Source organism: Protobothrops mucrosquamatus, unplaced genomic scaffold (assembly GCF_001527695.2).
Source record: "Protobothrops mucrosquamatus isolate PMUCROS unplaced genomic scaffold, P.Mucros_1.0 scaffold8, whole genome shotgun sequence".
Taxonomy (NCBI): Eukaryota; Metazoa; Chordata; class Lepidosauria; order Squamata; family Viperidae; genus Protobothrops; species Protobothrops mucrosquamatus.
The window spans coordinates 1878999-1895468 of record NW_015386395.1 but is presented as its reverse complement, the minus strand read 5'-3'; the positions used below and the strand labels follow the sequence as shown (position 1 = coordinate 1895468).

General features: G+C 43.2%; 1 protein-coding gene across 1 annotated transcript in view; it reads left to right on the top strand.

Annotated features, from left to right (window-relative positions):
- PLEKHA4 (pleckstrin homology domain containing A4) overlaps nucleotides 1–14597 on the top strand; it is a 33491-nt gene extending 18894 nt beyond the window's left edge. Inside the window, exons 14-21 of the mRNA XM_029283021.1 lie at nucleotides 254–356; nucleotides 1863–1945; nucleotides 3558–3647; nucleotides 4424–4520; nucleotides 7796–7848; nucleotides 9083–9298; nucleotides 9778–9943; nucleotides 13947–14597. Of these exons, the coding sequence (XP_029138854.1) occupies nucleotides 254–356; nucleotides 1863–1945; nucleotides 3558–3647; nucleotides 4424–4520; nucleotides 7796–7848; nucleotides 9083–9298; nucleotides 9778–9943; nucleotides 13947–14545 (1407 nt within the window). The 3' untranslated portion in view covers nucleotides 14546–14597. The remainder of the gene's footprint in view (nucleotides 1–253; nucleotides 357–1862; nucleotides 1946–3557; nucleotides 3648–4423; nucleotides 4521–7795; nucleotides 7849–9082; nucleotides 9299–9777; nucleotides 9944–13946) is intronic.
- Nucleotides 14598–16470: the final 1873 nt, after the last annotated feature.

Genomic DNA, 16470 nt, shown 5'->3' with positions numbered 1-16470 from the left:
AAAGTTGGAAGGGACCTTGAAGGTCATCTAGTCCAACCCCCTGCTCAGGCAGGAAACCCTATACCATTTCGGACAAATGGCTGTCCAGTCTCTTCTTAAAAACTTCCAGTGTTGGAGCATTCACCGCTTCTGGAGGCAGGTTGTTCCACTGGTTAATTGTTCTCACTGTCAGGAAGTTTCTCCTTAGTTCTAGATTGCGGCAGTTCTAGGTGTGGCAGTTGTCTCCATTTGTCCATCAATTCCCTTCCTTTAGGACCAAGCAGCAGCTCAGCAGGATTTGTGGAGAATCTATGACATCCTGGCGGGATTGAGATGCAGCCATGCAAATTACCGCACCCTGGAAAACCGAAGATCAGGTGCTTAATGCGATGTGATCAGCACTGCACTGCACTAGGTGTGGGGAGGGGGGCAGAGCGGGGTAGTTCTCTGTTGTGAATAATCAGCATTGCAACCCGGAGGGTTCCTTCCTCATCAGGTATGTCTCATTATTATACCTGGGATTTGTTCCTGGGAATGGTACCCCACCTTTCCACCAATAGATGGGAGTAATGATTGTTGATTGCTGTCAAAGAAATGACATCAACAATGCAGTTGAGAAGGTAAAGATCCTCTTGATTCAGTGTGGTTCTCAATGACTATCTGAACCCTCACATGCAGACTTTTTTTTTTCATTTTTCTGAGATGACTTCCAGTTTCCCAGTCTAAGCTACAGTCCTGTAATTTATTTCTGGGGGGGAGGGGGAGGGCTCATCTCCAATTAACAGAATAATAGAGTTGGAACAGACCTTGGAGGTCTTCTAGTCCAACCCCTGGCTCAGACAAGAAACTATACCAGTGGTGGCGAACCTATGGCACGCGTGCCAGAGGCGGCACTCAGAGGCCTCTCTGTGGGCACTTCTCTGAACTGCTGGTGGCGGGCTGCGGAGCCCCAGAGTGCGCTGGTCGAGGGGCCGGTAGGCTGTGGCTGCTGATGGACACTGTCGGCCCCCATGCGCTTGCTGGCCTCTGTGCGGGGACTGATGGTGTCAGGCAGCAGCTGCCCCGGCCCCTGCCTTGCCTTGCCCTGAGATAATGGCACCCCCACCTCACCCCGCAGGACGAACCTCCTACCCACCACCCCACCTGCCAGAGACCCCCTGGATCTCCCCCAACCCTGCCTGGCCCCCACAGGCGTCCCTCCCCACGAGCAACATCGAGGTGGCCACACCCACCTTGGCTACACCCACCCAGTCTGCCATGACCACCACAGCCATGCCCACCCAGTGGGCCACGCCCACCTGGCACCCAGCAATAAATAAGTGGGTTTTGGGTTGCAGTTTGGGCACTCGGTCTCTAAAAGGTTCGCCATCACTGCTCTATACCATTTCAAGCAAATGCCTGTCCAGTTTCTTCTTAAAAACCTCCAGGGATGGAGCACCCAAAACTTCTGATTAATGTACCACTGTTCCACTGATTAATTGTTCTAACTGTCAGGAAATTACTCCTTAATTCTAGGTTGCTTCCCTCCTTGATTAGTTTCCATCTGTTGCTTCTTGTCCTGCCTTCAGGTGCTTTGAAGGATGACCCCCTCTTCTTTGTTGCAGTCCCTTAAATATTGGAACACTGTTATCACATCACCCCTAGTCCTTCTTTTCATTCAACTAGACATACCCTATTCCTGCAACCGTTCTTCGTATGTTTTGGTCTCCAGTCCCCTAATCGTTATCTAAATTACCAAGCTGCCATCTCCTGAGACTACCTTGTAATTAAAACACTATCAAAAGTGTAATTAAACATATCCATGATGGTGTTCTGACTATGGTAAGAGAAGGATCTTGAGAGAAAGAAATCCATTGCAATATCTTTTGCTTTCTTCATTGTAGATGTGTCTCCAGGCTCACCCTCACCTCTGGATTCACATCTGGGGGCAAATCATCACCCTCTGCTATCCTGCACCGAAACAGAGGTACTTCAAAAAGAACAAGTCACTTCATCTGGAGTTTGGCTTCAGAGCGTGATGGACTCTCCCCTTTTGTCTTTCTTTTAGACTTCTGTCCTGTTCTATTTTTGGAAACATTCTTTAGAGGCTGAACATTCCCTCTGTTTAATACCGACTGTGTATTGAATATGCCTGCCAGAAGATGTGGCAGTGTTTGTGCGTGTGCATGAGGGTATAAGGGTACACATTCAAAGACCACTAATTATACAGGTAGTCCTTGACTTACAACCACAATTGAGCCCAAAATTTCTGTTGCTATGTGAGTTTTGCCCCATGGTATGACCTTTCTTGCCACAGTTGTTAAATGAATCACTGCAGTTGTTAAATTAGCAACATGGTTGTTAAAAGAATCTGTCTTCCCCATTGATTTTGCTTGTCACATGACCCCGAAACACTGCAACCGTCATAAATATGAGTCAGTTGCCAAGCATCTAAATTTTGATCACGATCACATGGATGCTGCAGTGGTCATAAGCGTGAAAACACACATAAGTCACTTTTTTCAGTGCTGTCGTAACCTTGAACACTTACCAAATGAACTGTTGTAAGTCGAGGACTACCTGTATAGTCTTCCCTAAAACACGGCACCTGATTTATTAGGATGTGTCTTCCTACACTTTAATTTATTTATCAATCAATCATAATTATATAGCCGCCCATCTCATGTAGTGCCTCAGGACAGCATACAGAATAAAACAACCCAAATAGATTAAAAACGAATTTAAAACACAATCAAAATAAATTAAAAAAGATAAGAAAGCAAAACGGTGGTGGTGGTGGGGGGGAAGCATGTTCCAGTTAACCTTCATGTAACCATCATGGGATCCCTAAGGTAATTAATAAAACCATGTTACCTGGTAATAAGCTTCATTGGACTTTGTGGTAACTTTCCTGTGCTTTTAGGATTTGTTACAAAAGGGGCGACACATAATCTTTATAATTTTGCTTCAGAAAAGCAAATAATTTTGCAAAAAGTATTGGTGTTAGAAATAAATAGAAGCTCCATTCAAGGGAAAGAAGTACTTGGATTCTGCTTGGTCATTTTATTCTTCCTCTGATTTTTGTGTCATAATGTGTTCTTAAAAAGTGGTAAAATCTGAAAATTCTCGGTCACCAGTCCAACAATTTAGTCAAAGCAAGAAGAGTATATAGTACTGTATCAATTTCTCTAATACTCCAGTAGGTGGCGCTGGATATCAATTTGACAACTATTTTCACTGAAAAAATTCTGGAAGCTGCACTAAAGTTCCAGTTTCTTCCTTTGTGACATGAATCTGTTTCCTTGAATCAACTGGCTGGCCTTTCTGTAAACCAGTTGCAGGTAGTCCTCATCTTATGACCCCAATTCAGACCAGATTTTTTGTTGCTGAGCAAGATATTTGTCAAGTGAGCCACACCCAATTTTACCACCTTTTTAATAGCCTTTTTTGGGGGGGCAGGTTTATTAAGCGAATCACTGCAGTTGTTAAGTAAATTGCATGATTGTTGAGCAAATCACCGTTGACTTTGTGGTTGGAAGGTTGGGAAGCCACGTGATGGAATCTGAAACAGCTTCTCCAACTTTTACCATTTATTCCAGGAATCTATGCCCAGCTATGGGCGGGATACAGGAAAACCGGGCAGAATAGGGAGCAAACAGCAGGATGGCCCCAGTTCAACAGACTGGCAGGTAAGGCTGTTTCTAGGGCATCAGGTGTGGGCTCCGTTCCCTTCCCCAGCTCTGCCCTCCCCTCTGGGCAGTGCCCTCAACTTGACCGCCTTTGTATTCCCTTCCAGCAAAGTCCATCTACCTCCAGCAGAGGGCATTTGGGAGCATCTCAGCATCTGGATGGACTCAAGGGCCCCCCCAACCATTCCTCCATTGAGCCCCGAGAGAGCGAGAAAGGGAAGCTTGGCAGAGGAGCAGATTCTGTTAGACCAGGTGAATGAAATTGAGAAATAAGTATGTATCTGGGTCTCAATTTGAGCATGGATCCATTTCCCTGTGTGATTCAGTTGAAAAGCTATCCGCTTAGCCTTCACCCAGCAAACAACTTTACTGGCATAAATTGTGCTGCCCCCAGTGCCATCCCCAGTTAGAGATGCCATCAAATGGTGGTATCCTTCTTTGTGGCATGCAGGGAAGGGCAAGAGAAGGAACGGTGGGTTCCCTTAACTTTGTTCCTCCCCTCCCTCTGCCTATGACTGTGCATCTCCCCGACACCTATCAGTGTCTGAGAAACAGCTTGGACAACATCCTCCCATCCAGCCTGTAGCAGTTATTAAACCTAGGTTAAATTTTCTTTTGAAATAACAGTTAATCCAAGTTCAGGTTCCTTTTGAAATTGTGCTTGAATCTGGATTTTAAAATAGTCGAATTAACAGGTGACCATACAGGAAGGAAAGGTTGTCTGGTGTGGTGGGCATCTCCCTTTTCCCATGTTGCTCAACTCCTCTGTTGTCCAGGGACAACTCCAGAGAACGCACAATCACATCTACCCATCCTATCAGGTCCAGCAGAAAGAGTATTTTGTGGGCTCCATCCATGAAGGAATGTCACCTGGTGGGACCCAGGAGGAGAGCCTTTTCTGTTTTGTTACCTATCCTATGGAACATCCATTTCCTCTGAGGTCAGACTAGCCTGATTTTGCTGGCCTTCTGGAAGGACCTGAAGACGTGGCTTTGCCACCTAGCCTGGAGGTTTGGTGGCACTGATGTAGAGCCTGCAAAGTGGCTGTAGATTGATTGATTCTGTACTAAAAACCCCTTGTCAACTCTTAGCAACCACATTTAGTCCTTGACTCTTGAGTGCCTGCTTAGTGATCATTTAAAGTTGCAATAGACTCCAAAAAAGATACTTATGACCTGGATTCAAAGTTTGAACAGCCATCAAAAAAGGTCATTAAATGAGACGTCATTACATGATGACCCACTTAATGACCCGTGTAACTTACAACATAATTCCAGGCTCGGTTATATAACATAACATGACCCACTTAATGACCTGTGTAACTTACAACATAATTCCAGGCTCGGTCAAAGACTACCTGATTTTCTCCACAATTCTCTTTCTCTAACTGGCCTTTCAGCTCTTCTAATAATTCACTCATGGCTACTGTAACTAAGTCTATCTATTCTTGCTGCTGGCCATCCTTGTCTTCTCTTTCCCAGCATCAGACAGTCTTCTCCAGAGAACAAGGTCTTTGCATAAGGTGTCCCAGGTAGGATAATTTGGGCTAGGTCCTTTGTGCCTTGAGCGAGAACTCTAGAGTGGCTATATTTTTAATGACATTGTTGCTGTTCTGCTAATTATATTTTTGTAAAATATATTACTTCCCGCCCTGCCCCAGGTCCCTATATATCTATCCTTCAAAGTATGGTGTTTTACCCTAAAAAGTTTTGATTTTTCTAAAAAGCTTGAATTTTCGTACTTGTGTCAGATCTCTGTATTAAACAGTGGTATTAAGCATTGTTTTGCATTCCTTTGTATGTGAATGTATGCTGGTTTGCCTGTATTGGAACATGCAGTTGGAGAATCAAGGTTGTTACTGGTGTATATGGATGATGTCTGGTTTTTTAAAAATTATTTGTTCCCTGCTTTTCCATCTGTCTGCTCCTGCAAGTCTGCTGAGAAAACGAAATAAAGACAAAAGCTCCAGTAAGAATCAAGCAGGATAAATCACCCAAGCAAACCCCCCCCCCAGTAAAGTAGCATGAACTGCAGTAGAGGTAGAACTAATATTTTTTATTATTAATAGTAATAATGAAGATGATAATACAATTTTAAAAAATGGAAAGGAAATTTCCATTGGAAACAACAAATGACTGGATTTCAAGCACTGTGCAGCAGAAACTCATAACTGTGGGTAGTCTTTGACTTACAACCATTCATTTAACAATGGTTCAAAGTTATGATGGCCTCAGGAAAAGTTACTTACAACCTGTATTCACACTTATCGGTACAACCACCTCATCACCCCTGAAGCTTGGTGACTGAATGCGGTCACTTAGCAACCAGCTCCCATTTGCAGTGGTCACCATGACTGTAATTTGTGACCCTTTTTGCCTTTTTCAAAAAAAAAAAATGCCCATTGAGGAAACTGGATTTACTGTAATGACTGTGTGATTTGCTTAATGATTGTGGTAAAACTGATCATGAAATCAGGTCTGACTTGACTTATACTGTAACTCCAATGACTTAACGACAGAAATTCTGGTTCCAATTGTGATCATAAGTCGAGGATTACCTGTACATCACTTTAGACTAGAATAAAGGCATCTCCCTAAATAGTGCATTAAAATATTATAACCTTAATGGAATTAAGACTTGAGAAGATGCCCAGGTCATCTCCTTCCTCCCTTAAGCTTGGTCACTCAACAGTGAGACACTGTTGACCCAAGCACAGTAGTGCCTGCATTTTCTGCGTCGCATGAGAAAAGCCCATCTTCCTTCCCCTGTCCTTACCACTTTCTACAAAGGGACGATTGAGAGCACCCTGCCATATGGCATTGCTGTCTGGTTTGAAAGCATCACTGCTTCAGACAGAAAGGCAGTGCAGAGAGTGGTGAGGATGGCAGAAAAGATCATTGGCAGTTCACTCCCTTTCATCCAGGACATAGCATATAAGCATTGCTTGAGCAGGGTCCACAAGATTGTCTGGGACACTACACATCCTCTTTACAACCTGTTTTCCTTGTTACCTTCTGGGAGGAGGGGGCTTCGTGGTATCCGAAGCAGAACATCCAGATTCGGTCAGTTTTGTTCAATACAGTATTAACTTATGAACTCTCAAGCTTCCTCTTTCTGCTATGTATTCAAGATGGACAGTGATTAATATTTATATGTATTATATGTAAGAATGTAGGTATATACATATGTTGTATATAACATGTTTATATGTGTGTTATGTATTTGTACACTTTTGAGAGCAGGCAACAGAATTTTATTTTTAATGTGTGCCAGTGTGCCCACTGTAAAAAATGACAATAAATCTTATCTTATCTTACCTTATCTTACCTTACCTTACCTTACCTTACCCTATCCTATCCTATCCTATCCTATCCTATCCTATCCTATCCTATCCTATCTTATCTTATCTTACCTTACCTTACCTTACCTTACCTTACCTTACCTTACCTTACCCTATCCTATCCTATCCTATCTTATCTTACCTTACCTTACCTTACCTTACCTTACCTTACCTTACCTTACCTTATCCTATCCTATCCTATCCTATCCTATCCCTTTTATCACTTTTTGCTTCATTTCTTAAATTACCCATAATGAATAGAATAGAATAAAAACTTTATTGTCACTTTAAATGTACACTAATCAGCATGCATTAAAATGAAATTTAGTTGCATTCAGCTCTCAAAAAAATACCATTTTGCCATATGCCCACATACACACATATATGACACAGAGAAACATCACAGTCTAGTTTGAATGTATACATATATATGGCAAAAAAAAAAGAATCCTGCGAATTTACAAGACAGATGGCATAAGGAACAAAGCTGTTACAGAATCCAGTAGCTCTGCTATAAATACTTTGAAACTCCTCCCAGAGGGGAGCAATAGAAACAATTCCTTTTCCCTTCCTGTATCAGGCGGCTTTCCCATTGGTCAGAAAATGTTCCCTTGGGAGAAGCAGGACACATCTGTCACCTGCTCTAACCTTGAAGGATGGATGCTTCTCTGTCCTGCAACTAACAGGATGCCATTTATTGATTGCTTACTCAAATGGTTTCTTTTTGTGTGGAAGCAGAAACTAGGGAGAGACAGGAAATTTAAGCTTGACAGGTTTTTTTTTTCCTTGCTTCCCTTCCACTCCATAGACCATGAAGGCTGCATCCATAGAAGTGAAGTTCCTGAACACAGCGTTGTCAAGGTATGACAGATGGCAAAGTTATTGCCGCCTTCCTCATTTGGTTATTTATTTATTTATTTGTTAGGTTCTGCCCTGCCTTTCCTCCAAGAGCTCAAAAGTGTCATCCATGGCATTCCCTTTTGTTTTTCCAAAGAATAGTCCTATGAGGTAGGTTGGGCTGAGACATCCCCCAGGCAGGATGAGAATGGAGTTGAATTGAATCTTCATGGTGCTAAATGAGTGTTTTTCAATCTCGTCAACAGCCAGTGGCCAGCAGCTGAGGAATTCTGGCAGCTGAAGTCCACACAAAATTTTGAACTTGAGAAACACTGATCTAGACCAACTGCTTAACCATAATGCCATCCTGGCTCTCCTCTAGTGTTTTTCAGATGTGACCTGTAGTTCCAAGACATCTGGTTGGGGAAGATTGATGAGGGATGGCAGTTGAAGGGATTTAAACAATTATTTTATTCATTCCAGCTTTTCATGAACATTCAATGGCTCTTGGAACTACAACTAAAAAAACCTTGTTTTAACAGTTTCTGGAATGTATGCGGAAAGGGATGAAGTCCTAAATGCAGGCATGGGGAACCATGGCCCTTTTATGACTTGTGGACTTCAACTCCCAGAATATAGCTGGCTCAGGAATTCTGGGAGTTGAAGTCCACAAGTCATAAAAGGGCCATGGTTGTAATGGATGGATGGCGGGCAGGTCATAAATGTTGTAATGGATGTTGTAATGGATGGATGGCGGGCAAGTCATAAATGATTGCAAAGGCCATGCATGGTGGTAAAAGAATGCCAGCGTGGCAAAGCAGTAGCTTAGGAATCGGCCACACATTTCTTTGTGTCCTGCCTGGAAGCGTGAGGGATGTGCCTTATAACATCATGGTATTACTGAAGTGGGCAGGACCAATGTTTTTTGGGGGTGCAATACAGGGTTCCTTAAGAAGTGAAAAATTGGCCTGATTTGGGAGCTGGCTTAGGATTTTCAAGGAATGCCACGGATGTCTTCAGGTTCAGCCGAGCCGTTAATTTCATCAATTTATGGAAAAGGGGGTTCAAAACTCAATCCTGCCCAATGCAGGGGAGGTAAAGAGGGTGCTGAGGTAGCTTCCCATTCCCTTGGGGTGCGGCTTATTCATTTTTGAAGTTTTAGTATTAAAGGACTGAAAGAAAAAAACAACTTTCCACGTAAAAGTGTGGCACCTGGGCCGTGACTTCTCCCAACCCTCCCTTCTTCCCTCACGTCCAGGTGATCTCTTCCGAAACGACGGTCCCTCGGCGGTCCCGCATGAGCGCCCAGGAACAGCTGGACAGGATGCAGCGGCACCAGGAGGCCAAACGGAAATCTGAGGCTGCCCAGCCCCCTCCCCTGGGCCACTGGCGAGACTCTCTCAAGCATGGGTCTAGCCGGGTGGGTGTGAAGCCTTGTGGGGAGGAGGAGGAGGAGTGTAGGAGAATGGCAGGGGTCTTGGGCGGACGCTTTAGGGAAACACTCCGACGCTAAGTGGGAGAGAGGTTCTGTGGCCCAGAGAGGAGCCAAAATGCATTGGGCAGTTGGGTGGGAGAAGGATAGATTTCCAAACTCTCTTTCTGTGGTGGAAACCAGCCATTTGGGTTTGTTAAGAGGAAGCCAGAAGAAGGATCAAATAAAGATAGCCGGGTGTTCTGAGGCAGGAGTGAAAGGAGATGCTTCACGCTTGGGCGGGGTGGGGTGGGGGCTGAGAAAAGGAAAGGTTCCCACCAAGAGGTGTTATGACTTTGCACATGAATCCAGGGAAAGCGAAGGATTGTCTTCCAGGCTTTATAAATCAAAACCAGAAGGAAAGGATGGTGTGCTTAATGTGTAGCTTAAATGGTAAACAAGGGGTGGCTTTGTCAAGAGCTGGGCCTAGATCTGTGTTGCTCACGCCACGTTCCCCTCCCGTCGTTTAATCTCTCCTTCAGCCCCTCCCCAATGCCCCCCCTGAGTCATCACCCAAGGAGGGAGTGCAAATTGGGGAAGTCAAGCCTCCTCGGTGCCCCCCAACCCCTGAGTGGGAGCGACAGCGAGTAATCCAGCTCTCCCATGCGCTGGCGACAGAGGCTTCGCAGCGGGGAAAACTCGTCACAGGTACTAGGATAGGCCACTGCGTTTCTTTATTTGTCCCAAGCATGTATGTCCTGCCTTTTGATCCTCCCCCCCCCTTTTTTCCCCAAATAGCTCCATATTAGGGTGGTGATGCATCTGTGGGTAAAATGCTGACTCATATCCCCGATAGGCAAGGGTATCGTCCCTGGAGGTTACATTTTGGTGGTTTTTTTTGCAAAACCTGATCCAAAATGTACAACTCACAGCCTCCTTAATTCTGCATTGCCTCCTGGGTTGTTTCGTTCTGCCTTTTATTTGCCTGAAAGCAAATTCCTTGTTCAAGTAATACAGGTAGTCCTTGACTTATGACCGTAATTGAGCCCAACATTTCTGTTGCTAAGCGAAAGATTTGTTATATGAGTTTTGCCCCATTTTACGACCTTCCTTGCCACAGTTGTTAAGTGAATCACTGCAGCTATTAAGTTAATAACATGGTTAAGTGAATCGGGTTTCCTCTTTGATTTTGTTTATAAAAAGGTCACAAAAGGGGGATTGCGTGACTCCAGACCACTGCAGCCGTCATAAATATGAATCCGTTGCCAAGCATCTGAATTTGGATCATGTGGCCATGGGGATGCTGCAACGGTCGTAAGTGTGAGAAATGGTCATAAGTCACTTTTTTCAGTGCCGTTGTAACTTTGAATGGCCACTAAATAAGTTGTTGTAAGTCAAGGACCACCTGTATTCAGATATTGTTTTACAACCTCTGGACACTGGTATGCCTCATTCACAGGTTTTCCAAGGCGTTGTCAGAACCTCATAATTGTCTTAGATACAGCCCAGGAGTCTTAAGTTTCACATGATTTTCCTTTGCGTTTTATTTGGATATAATCTCATATTTTTTCTTTTCCTGCCAGTCACTTCCCAACAGGTGCAGATAGTCCTCAGTTAACAACGGTAATTGGGACTGGGAATTCCATCACTAAGTGATACAGTTGTAAAGCATGACATCATGTGATTTATGACAGCAGTTCCAATTGTAGTCATAATTCACCTAAGACAGGGGTAGGCAACCTTGGCTCTTTTATGACTCGTGGACTTCAACTCCCAGAATTCCTGACCCAGCATGGCTCAGCATGGAAACCTCTCTCTTTCCCCTCAGCATGGCTGGCTCAGGAATTCTGGGAGTTGAAGTCCATGAGTCATAAAAGAGCCAAGGTTGCCTACCCTTGACCTAAAGTGAATCCTGTAATTATTAGGTGTGATATCACCTCATCCCCATTGATAACCTCCCGTTGGCTTCCCCCATTGACTTTGTCAGTGAAGATCACAAATGCCCATCGCATGGGGACACTGCAACTATAATAATTGCAAGCCAGTTCCCAAACATTTGGATCACGCTCATACGACAGTGGCCCTGGTACCTCAGCACAACTTGAGGACCACCCAGAAAGGCCTTCATAAGTTTGAATGCTGGCTGAATGAATGGTTGCTAACTGTGGACTATTTATTTATACATCAAACTTCTTAACCATCCATCTTATAGACGGGTTCTATGTATGAAAACTAAAGACTCTGTGTACCTGGACTTTTTCTGTGGTCAATCTGTTTTCCTATCCAAAATCCTGTACACAATACTGACTTTGTTAGCTGCAGAGGACATAATAAAACTATTTCACTTATGTGTTTTTGACCAAAAAAGCAAAGGCTCCCTTGAGTCAGCTTCTGGTGATGACTTGGACAGATCTGTGATGTTTTCCTGGCAATGATACAGAAGTAATTCATCGCTGCCTTCTTGGGAAAGTTTTTTTTTTCCCCAGCTATCCAGTCTGGCCTGTAGCTCTTTCAATATACAGATTGTCCTCGACTTACAACAGTTCACTTAATGATCGTTTGAAGTTACAACGACAGTTGCAGGAATTGGGTTTGGCCAGCTTAGAGAAAAGAAGGACTGGGAGGGGGGGACATGATAGCAGTATTCCAGTATTTGAGGGACTGCCACAAAGTAAAGAGGGGGTCAACTTATTTTCCAAAGCATCAGGAGGCAAGACAAGAAACAATGGATGGAAGCTAATCAAGGAGAGAAGCAACCTGGAATCAAGGAGAAACTTCCTAACAGTGAGGACAATTAACCAGTGGAACAGCTTGCCTTCATCACTGGAGGTTTTTTAAAAAGGACTGGACAGCCATCTATCTGAAATAGGGTCTCCTGGTTGAGCAGGGGGTTGGGCTAGAAGACCTCTAAGGTCCCTTCCAGCTCTATTTTAATTGAAAAAAGTGACTTATTATCATTTTTCACACTTATGACCATTGCAGCATTCCCCACGGTCATGTGATTTATATTTGGATGCTTGACAACTGACTCATTTATGACGGTTTGCAGTGTCACGGGGTAACGGGATCCCCTTTTGCGACCTTCTGATAAGTGAAGTCAATGGAGGAAACCAGATTCATTTAACAACCGTGTTACAAAATTAACAACTGCAGTGATTCACTTAACAACTGTGGCAAAAAAGGTCGTAAAATGGGGCAAAACTCACTTAACTAATTTCTCACTTAGCAACATAAATTTTAAAGTCAATTGTGGTTGTACATTGAGGAGTATCTGTAGTTTAAGTTCTATCTAGGATGCCATGTGGTGCCTTCGTTAGTGGGTTCCCCACATAATAGGTTGGTCCCTGTGCTTTACAAGCAGAAGCCAGTAGCCTATTTTCAGCATGCCTAGGTATGAAGAGTTGAATAAATGCGAATGAATTAACACTCTGTTTAAGCCATGGAGCCCTGTACAGGTAGTCCTTGACTTAACAACCAGAATTGGGACTAGCATTTCCATTGCCAAGCATCTTAAGTGAGTCATGAGTCATGCCTAGTTTTATGACTTATTTTGATACTGTATGGTTAAGTGAATCACTTCAGTTTGTTAAATGAATCATGTGGATCGTAAGCAAATCCACCCTCCCCCATTTACTTGTCAGGAGCAAATGGTGATCATGTGACCCTGGGATGCTGCAACTCTTGGAAATACATTCCAGTTATCAAGCACTCAAATTTTGATCACGTGATCCTGGAAATGCTGCTACCGTCATAAGTGCAAGGACTGGTCATAGGTCAGTTTTCAGTGCCGTTGTAACTTCAAAGGGTCACTAAATGGATGGTTGTAAGTCAAGGATTACCTGGATGTTCAAGCCAAGGCTACAGAGGCTGCATTGTTCCACTACAGCAGGGGTCTTCAAACTTGGCCCTTTTATGACTTGTGGACTTCAACTCCCAGAATTCCTCAGCCAGGCACCCTGTCTGAGGAATTCTGGGAGTTGAAGTACACAAGTCATAAAAGGGCCAAGTTTGAAGACCCCTGCACTACGCCCTTATCATTCCATGGACCTCCCATTCACTTGTTCGTTGAACAAGAGATTGGGACTTGCATATCCAGCCCATCCAAGATGCCAGATGAAAACTGATCATTGCTTACATAATATAACCTGAGGAAATATTCACAGTTGACCAGGATTAGTTTAATCCTTTCTGCTTTTTGTCATTTGTTTTTGCTCTCTCCTTTTCAATATTTTTAATTAAAGCTATGTGCCGAACTTTAAAAATGAGGCCACAAATAGCCCTCCGAATTTCTGTGCAGCTTGTTAGAAATGTAAAAATATGATTTGTGGCTGTCTTGTAGCTTCCCAATCAGAGTTGACTTTGGTGTTTTGGGGCCTTGCACCCAAGGCTCTGCTACATCCCACAAGATTTGAATGGAGCAATAGCTCACAATATTGTGCTGAGGGCTTCTCATCTGGTAGCCACAATTCACTATCATTAGTTACTCTAGTCTAGCCAATTGCCCTATCATTCTCTGGACATCTCCCCCACCATTCACTAACCAGAGCTGACTCTGCTGTAGCTTCCAGATCAGCCAAAGTTGGCTATTGTTGCCCTCCTATTGAAACTATTGACTATCTTGTATGTCAAGTGATTATGTCTATTGTCCACAGAGCTTGAGTGCTTGGTAGATCAAGGTTTCCTAATATAGTTCCTGTCCTTTTCTCCCCAGGAAGGACCAGTTCTCGCTCCTCCCTAGATGATTTGGGTGCCTCACAAGATGGCTTGAACCATCACTATTTTCCTGGGGATGGCACCTGCATAAAGCTAGACTCTAGCAACACAACAGCTGGACACCATCAAACAGTTGCTCAAAATCCCAGCTGCAGCACCAACTCTAATGTTGCAAATCAGATGCCAGCTTCACCCCAAGCAACCAAACCATTGTCGAGTGCCTCAGAAGCTTCTGACTGGTCCTTGCCTTGTCCTTGCAAGGAAAATTGGTTGTCATCCAAAATGAAGACTCCACAGCCGACACCTCATCTGTTTGACTCAGCCAGAGAGGAGCCATTCCTATTTAGCGGCCCTCATTGGGAGGAACCTTTGCCTCAGCCGACCAATTGGAACACATGTTATTGCAGAACGGCCAATTGGGTTCTGCCTCCTGTATGGGACTTAGAGATGTGGGCAGCTGATCAAAAGCTAGTCGGTAATCAGAGCCTAAACAATGGTAGATGCATCCATTGGAGAAGTGAGCCTCAACAGGTGGCAGCATATTTTGGAGAAGTGACACAGCCTGTCAAGGTCACCTTGATAAAATCAAGTTTTTAAATGAAGTGGGCAGAGATGATTTAAAGTGTGATAAAAGAATAGTGACAAGCCCCTGGAGATGGTTGCCTGCTCTAAACCCTAGAAATATTCAAAACAAGAACAGTTAAAATCTTGGCCTTTTAGGTCAGAAACACCATATCTCCTGCATATGAACATCTCCAGCATATCATCTATATTTCTCAGCCAACTTTTTTCAGTTACTTTCTCCCCAACTCATCCAGTCTAGAAAAATCATGTTTTTGTTTTTTTTTAGCTTTCATTGTTGCTGCAATCCTAGACACTCCCTGAAATAAATCATGATGAGTTCCATGATCTTGGTCTATAGCAGTGTTTCTCAACCCTGGCAGCTTTAAAATATGTGGATTTCAATGTATCTTAAAGTTGCCAAAGTTGAGAAACACTGGTCTACAGATTTACATACTGGGTTGGGAAATGGGAGCACACAATTTTAAATCTATACATGTTCAAGAAATTTAGTAGTTATGGCAGAGAATGCTCTTAACTCCTTGTTGTTTAGGAGGTCAAAATCCACCAAGATTGCCTAAGGAGACAGCAGTAGGAAGTGTTTTCCCTTTAAGGAAAAAAAAGCTACGCTATCCAGGTGCAGATGCCTGTTTGTAGTGGGATACTCCTAAAAACATAAGATTACCATGCTTAAAGATGCACAAGTGTTTGATAAAAAAGGTAGACATTAATGGATATCCCTGACTATTGGTCTCTGTAAATACTCGTTCATATTCAGCAAAGCCATTCCGAAGACATATCATACTGTACATCCTAGCTGGATGATACTAATACTTCCTGCATTTTTTTAAAGATTCCCACCTTTATTATTTGATAAATCCCACCTTTATTATTTTTATAAATAATTCAAGATGGCAAACATAACTAATACTTCTTCCTCATCCTATTTTCCCCACAACAATAATTCTATAAGGTGAGTTGGGCTGAGAGAGAGTTATTGTCCCAAAGTCACCCAGCTGGTTTTCATGCCGAAAGTGGGACTAGAACTTACCATCTCCTAGTTATTGTCCCAAAGTCACCCAGCCAGCATTCATGCTTAAGGTGGGACTAGAATTCGCATTTCACTTTTGCTTACAACTTTGCAGAAATTTCTGGCTTCAGAAAGGCAATTTCTCATTCCATCTTGCAAGCATCTATGTTTCAGTGCATTTTTGAGACATCATTTAACCCCCAGATTGCAATTTTGGAAAAAAAAAACCTTTTTCATATAAGAATGGAAGATATTTGAGCATTCCGAGTGTGTGTGTGTGAATATAAGAACACAGAGGTTTTTTTCAGCAATTGCATCTGACTGCTGATTCCTTTTCATAATTTGGTTTGTTCTGGCTGTCTTTTGGGTTGTAAATAGGTATCTTTTTTTCCTGTAAATAGGGATGGGTTTCAGAGATAAGGATTATTTTCTTGGAAAGCCCTGTGGAAATGCAAGCGCTCCTTCTAGATGACTCAAGAAGCAGCTGTACTTGCATAAGAAGAAGAAAATATAGCAAGGAAATTGCCACTAAGATCTGTGACTGGGAGTTTTATCTCCAATTGGGAAGAGAAAGAATAGTGTGATTGTGTGGGGAGAATGATTGGGCAATGGCTTGTGTTGGAAAAACATTTGGATCTGTCCTAGCAAGCACAAGGAATGTTTCTCATGAAAATTGGTGCCTCTTAAAACAAAGGCAGTGATTTATGCTTTGAATGCAACTCAAGACTGGCTGACTCATTCCCAGTACAAACAGTTGGTGGCCTGTGCAGGAGCACATCCCATAGTTATTGATCAGAATGGACATGCCATTTTGCCTAGAGCCGCAGCAAACAGTAAGGTCACAGAACAGGAAAGTGATGAGAAGTGTGGGAAGTGAGAATACATTGGATTGATTTCAGAAATAAATGACAAAAGAAAAAGAGCTAGCTAG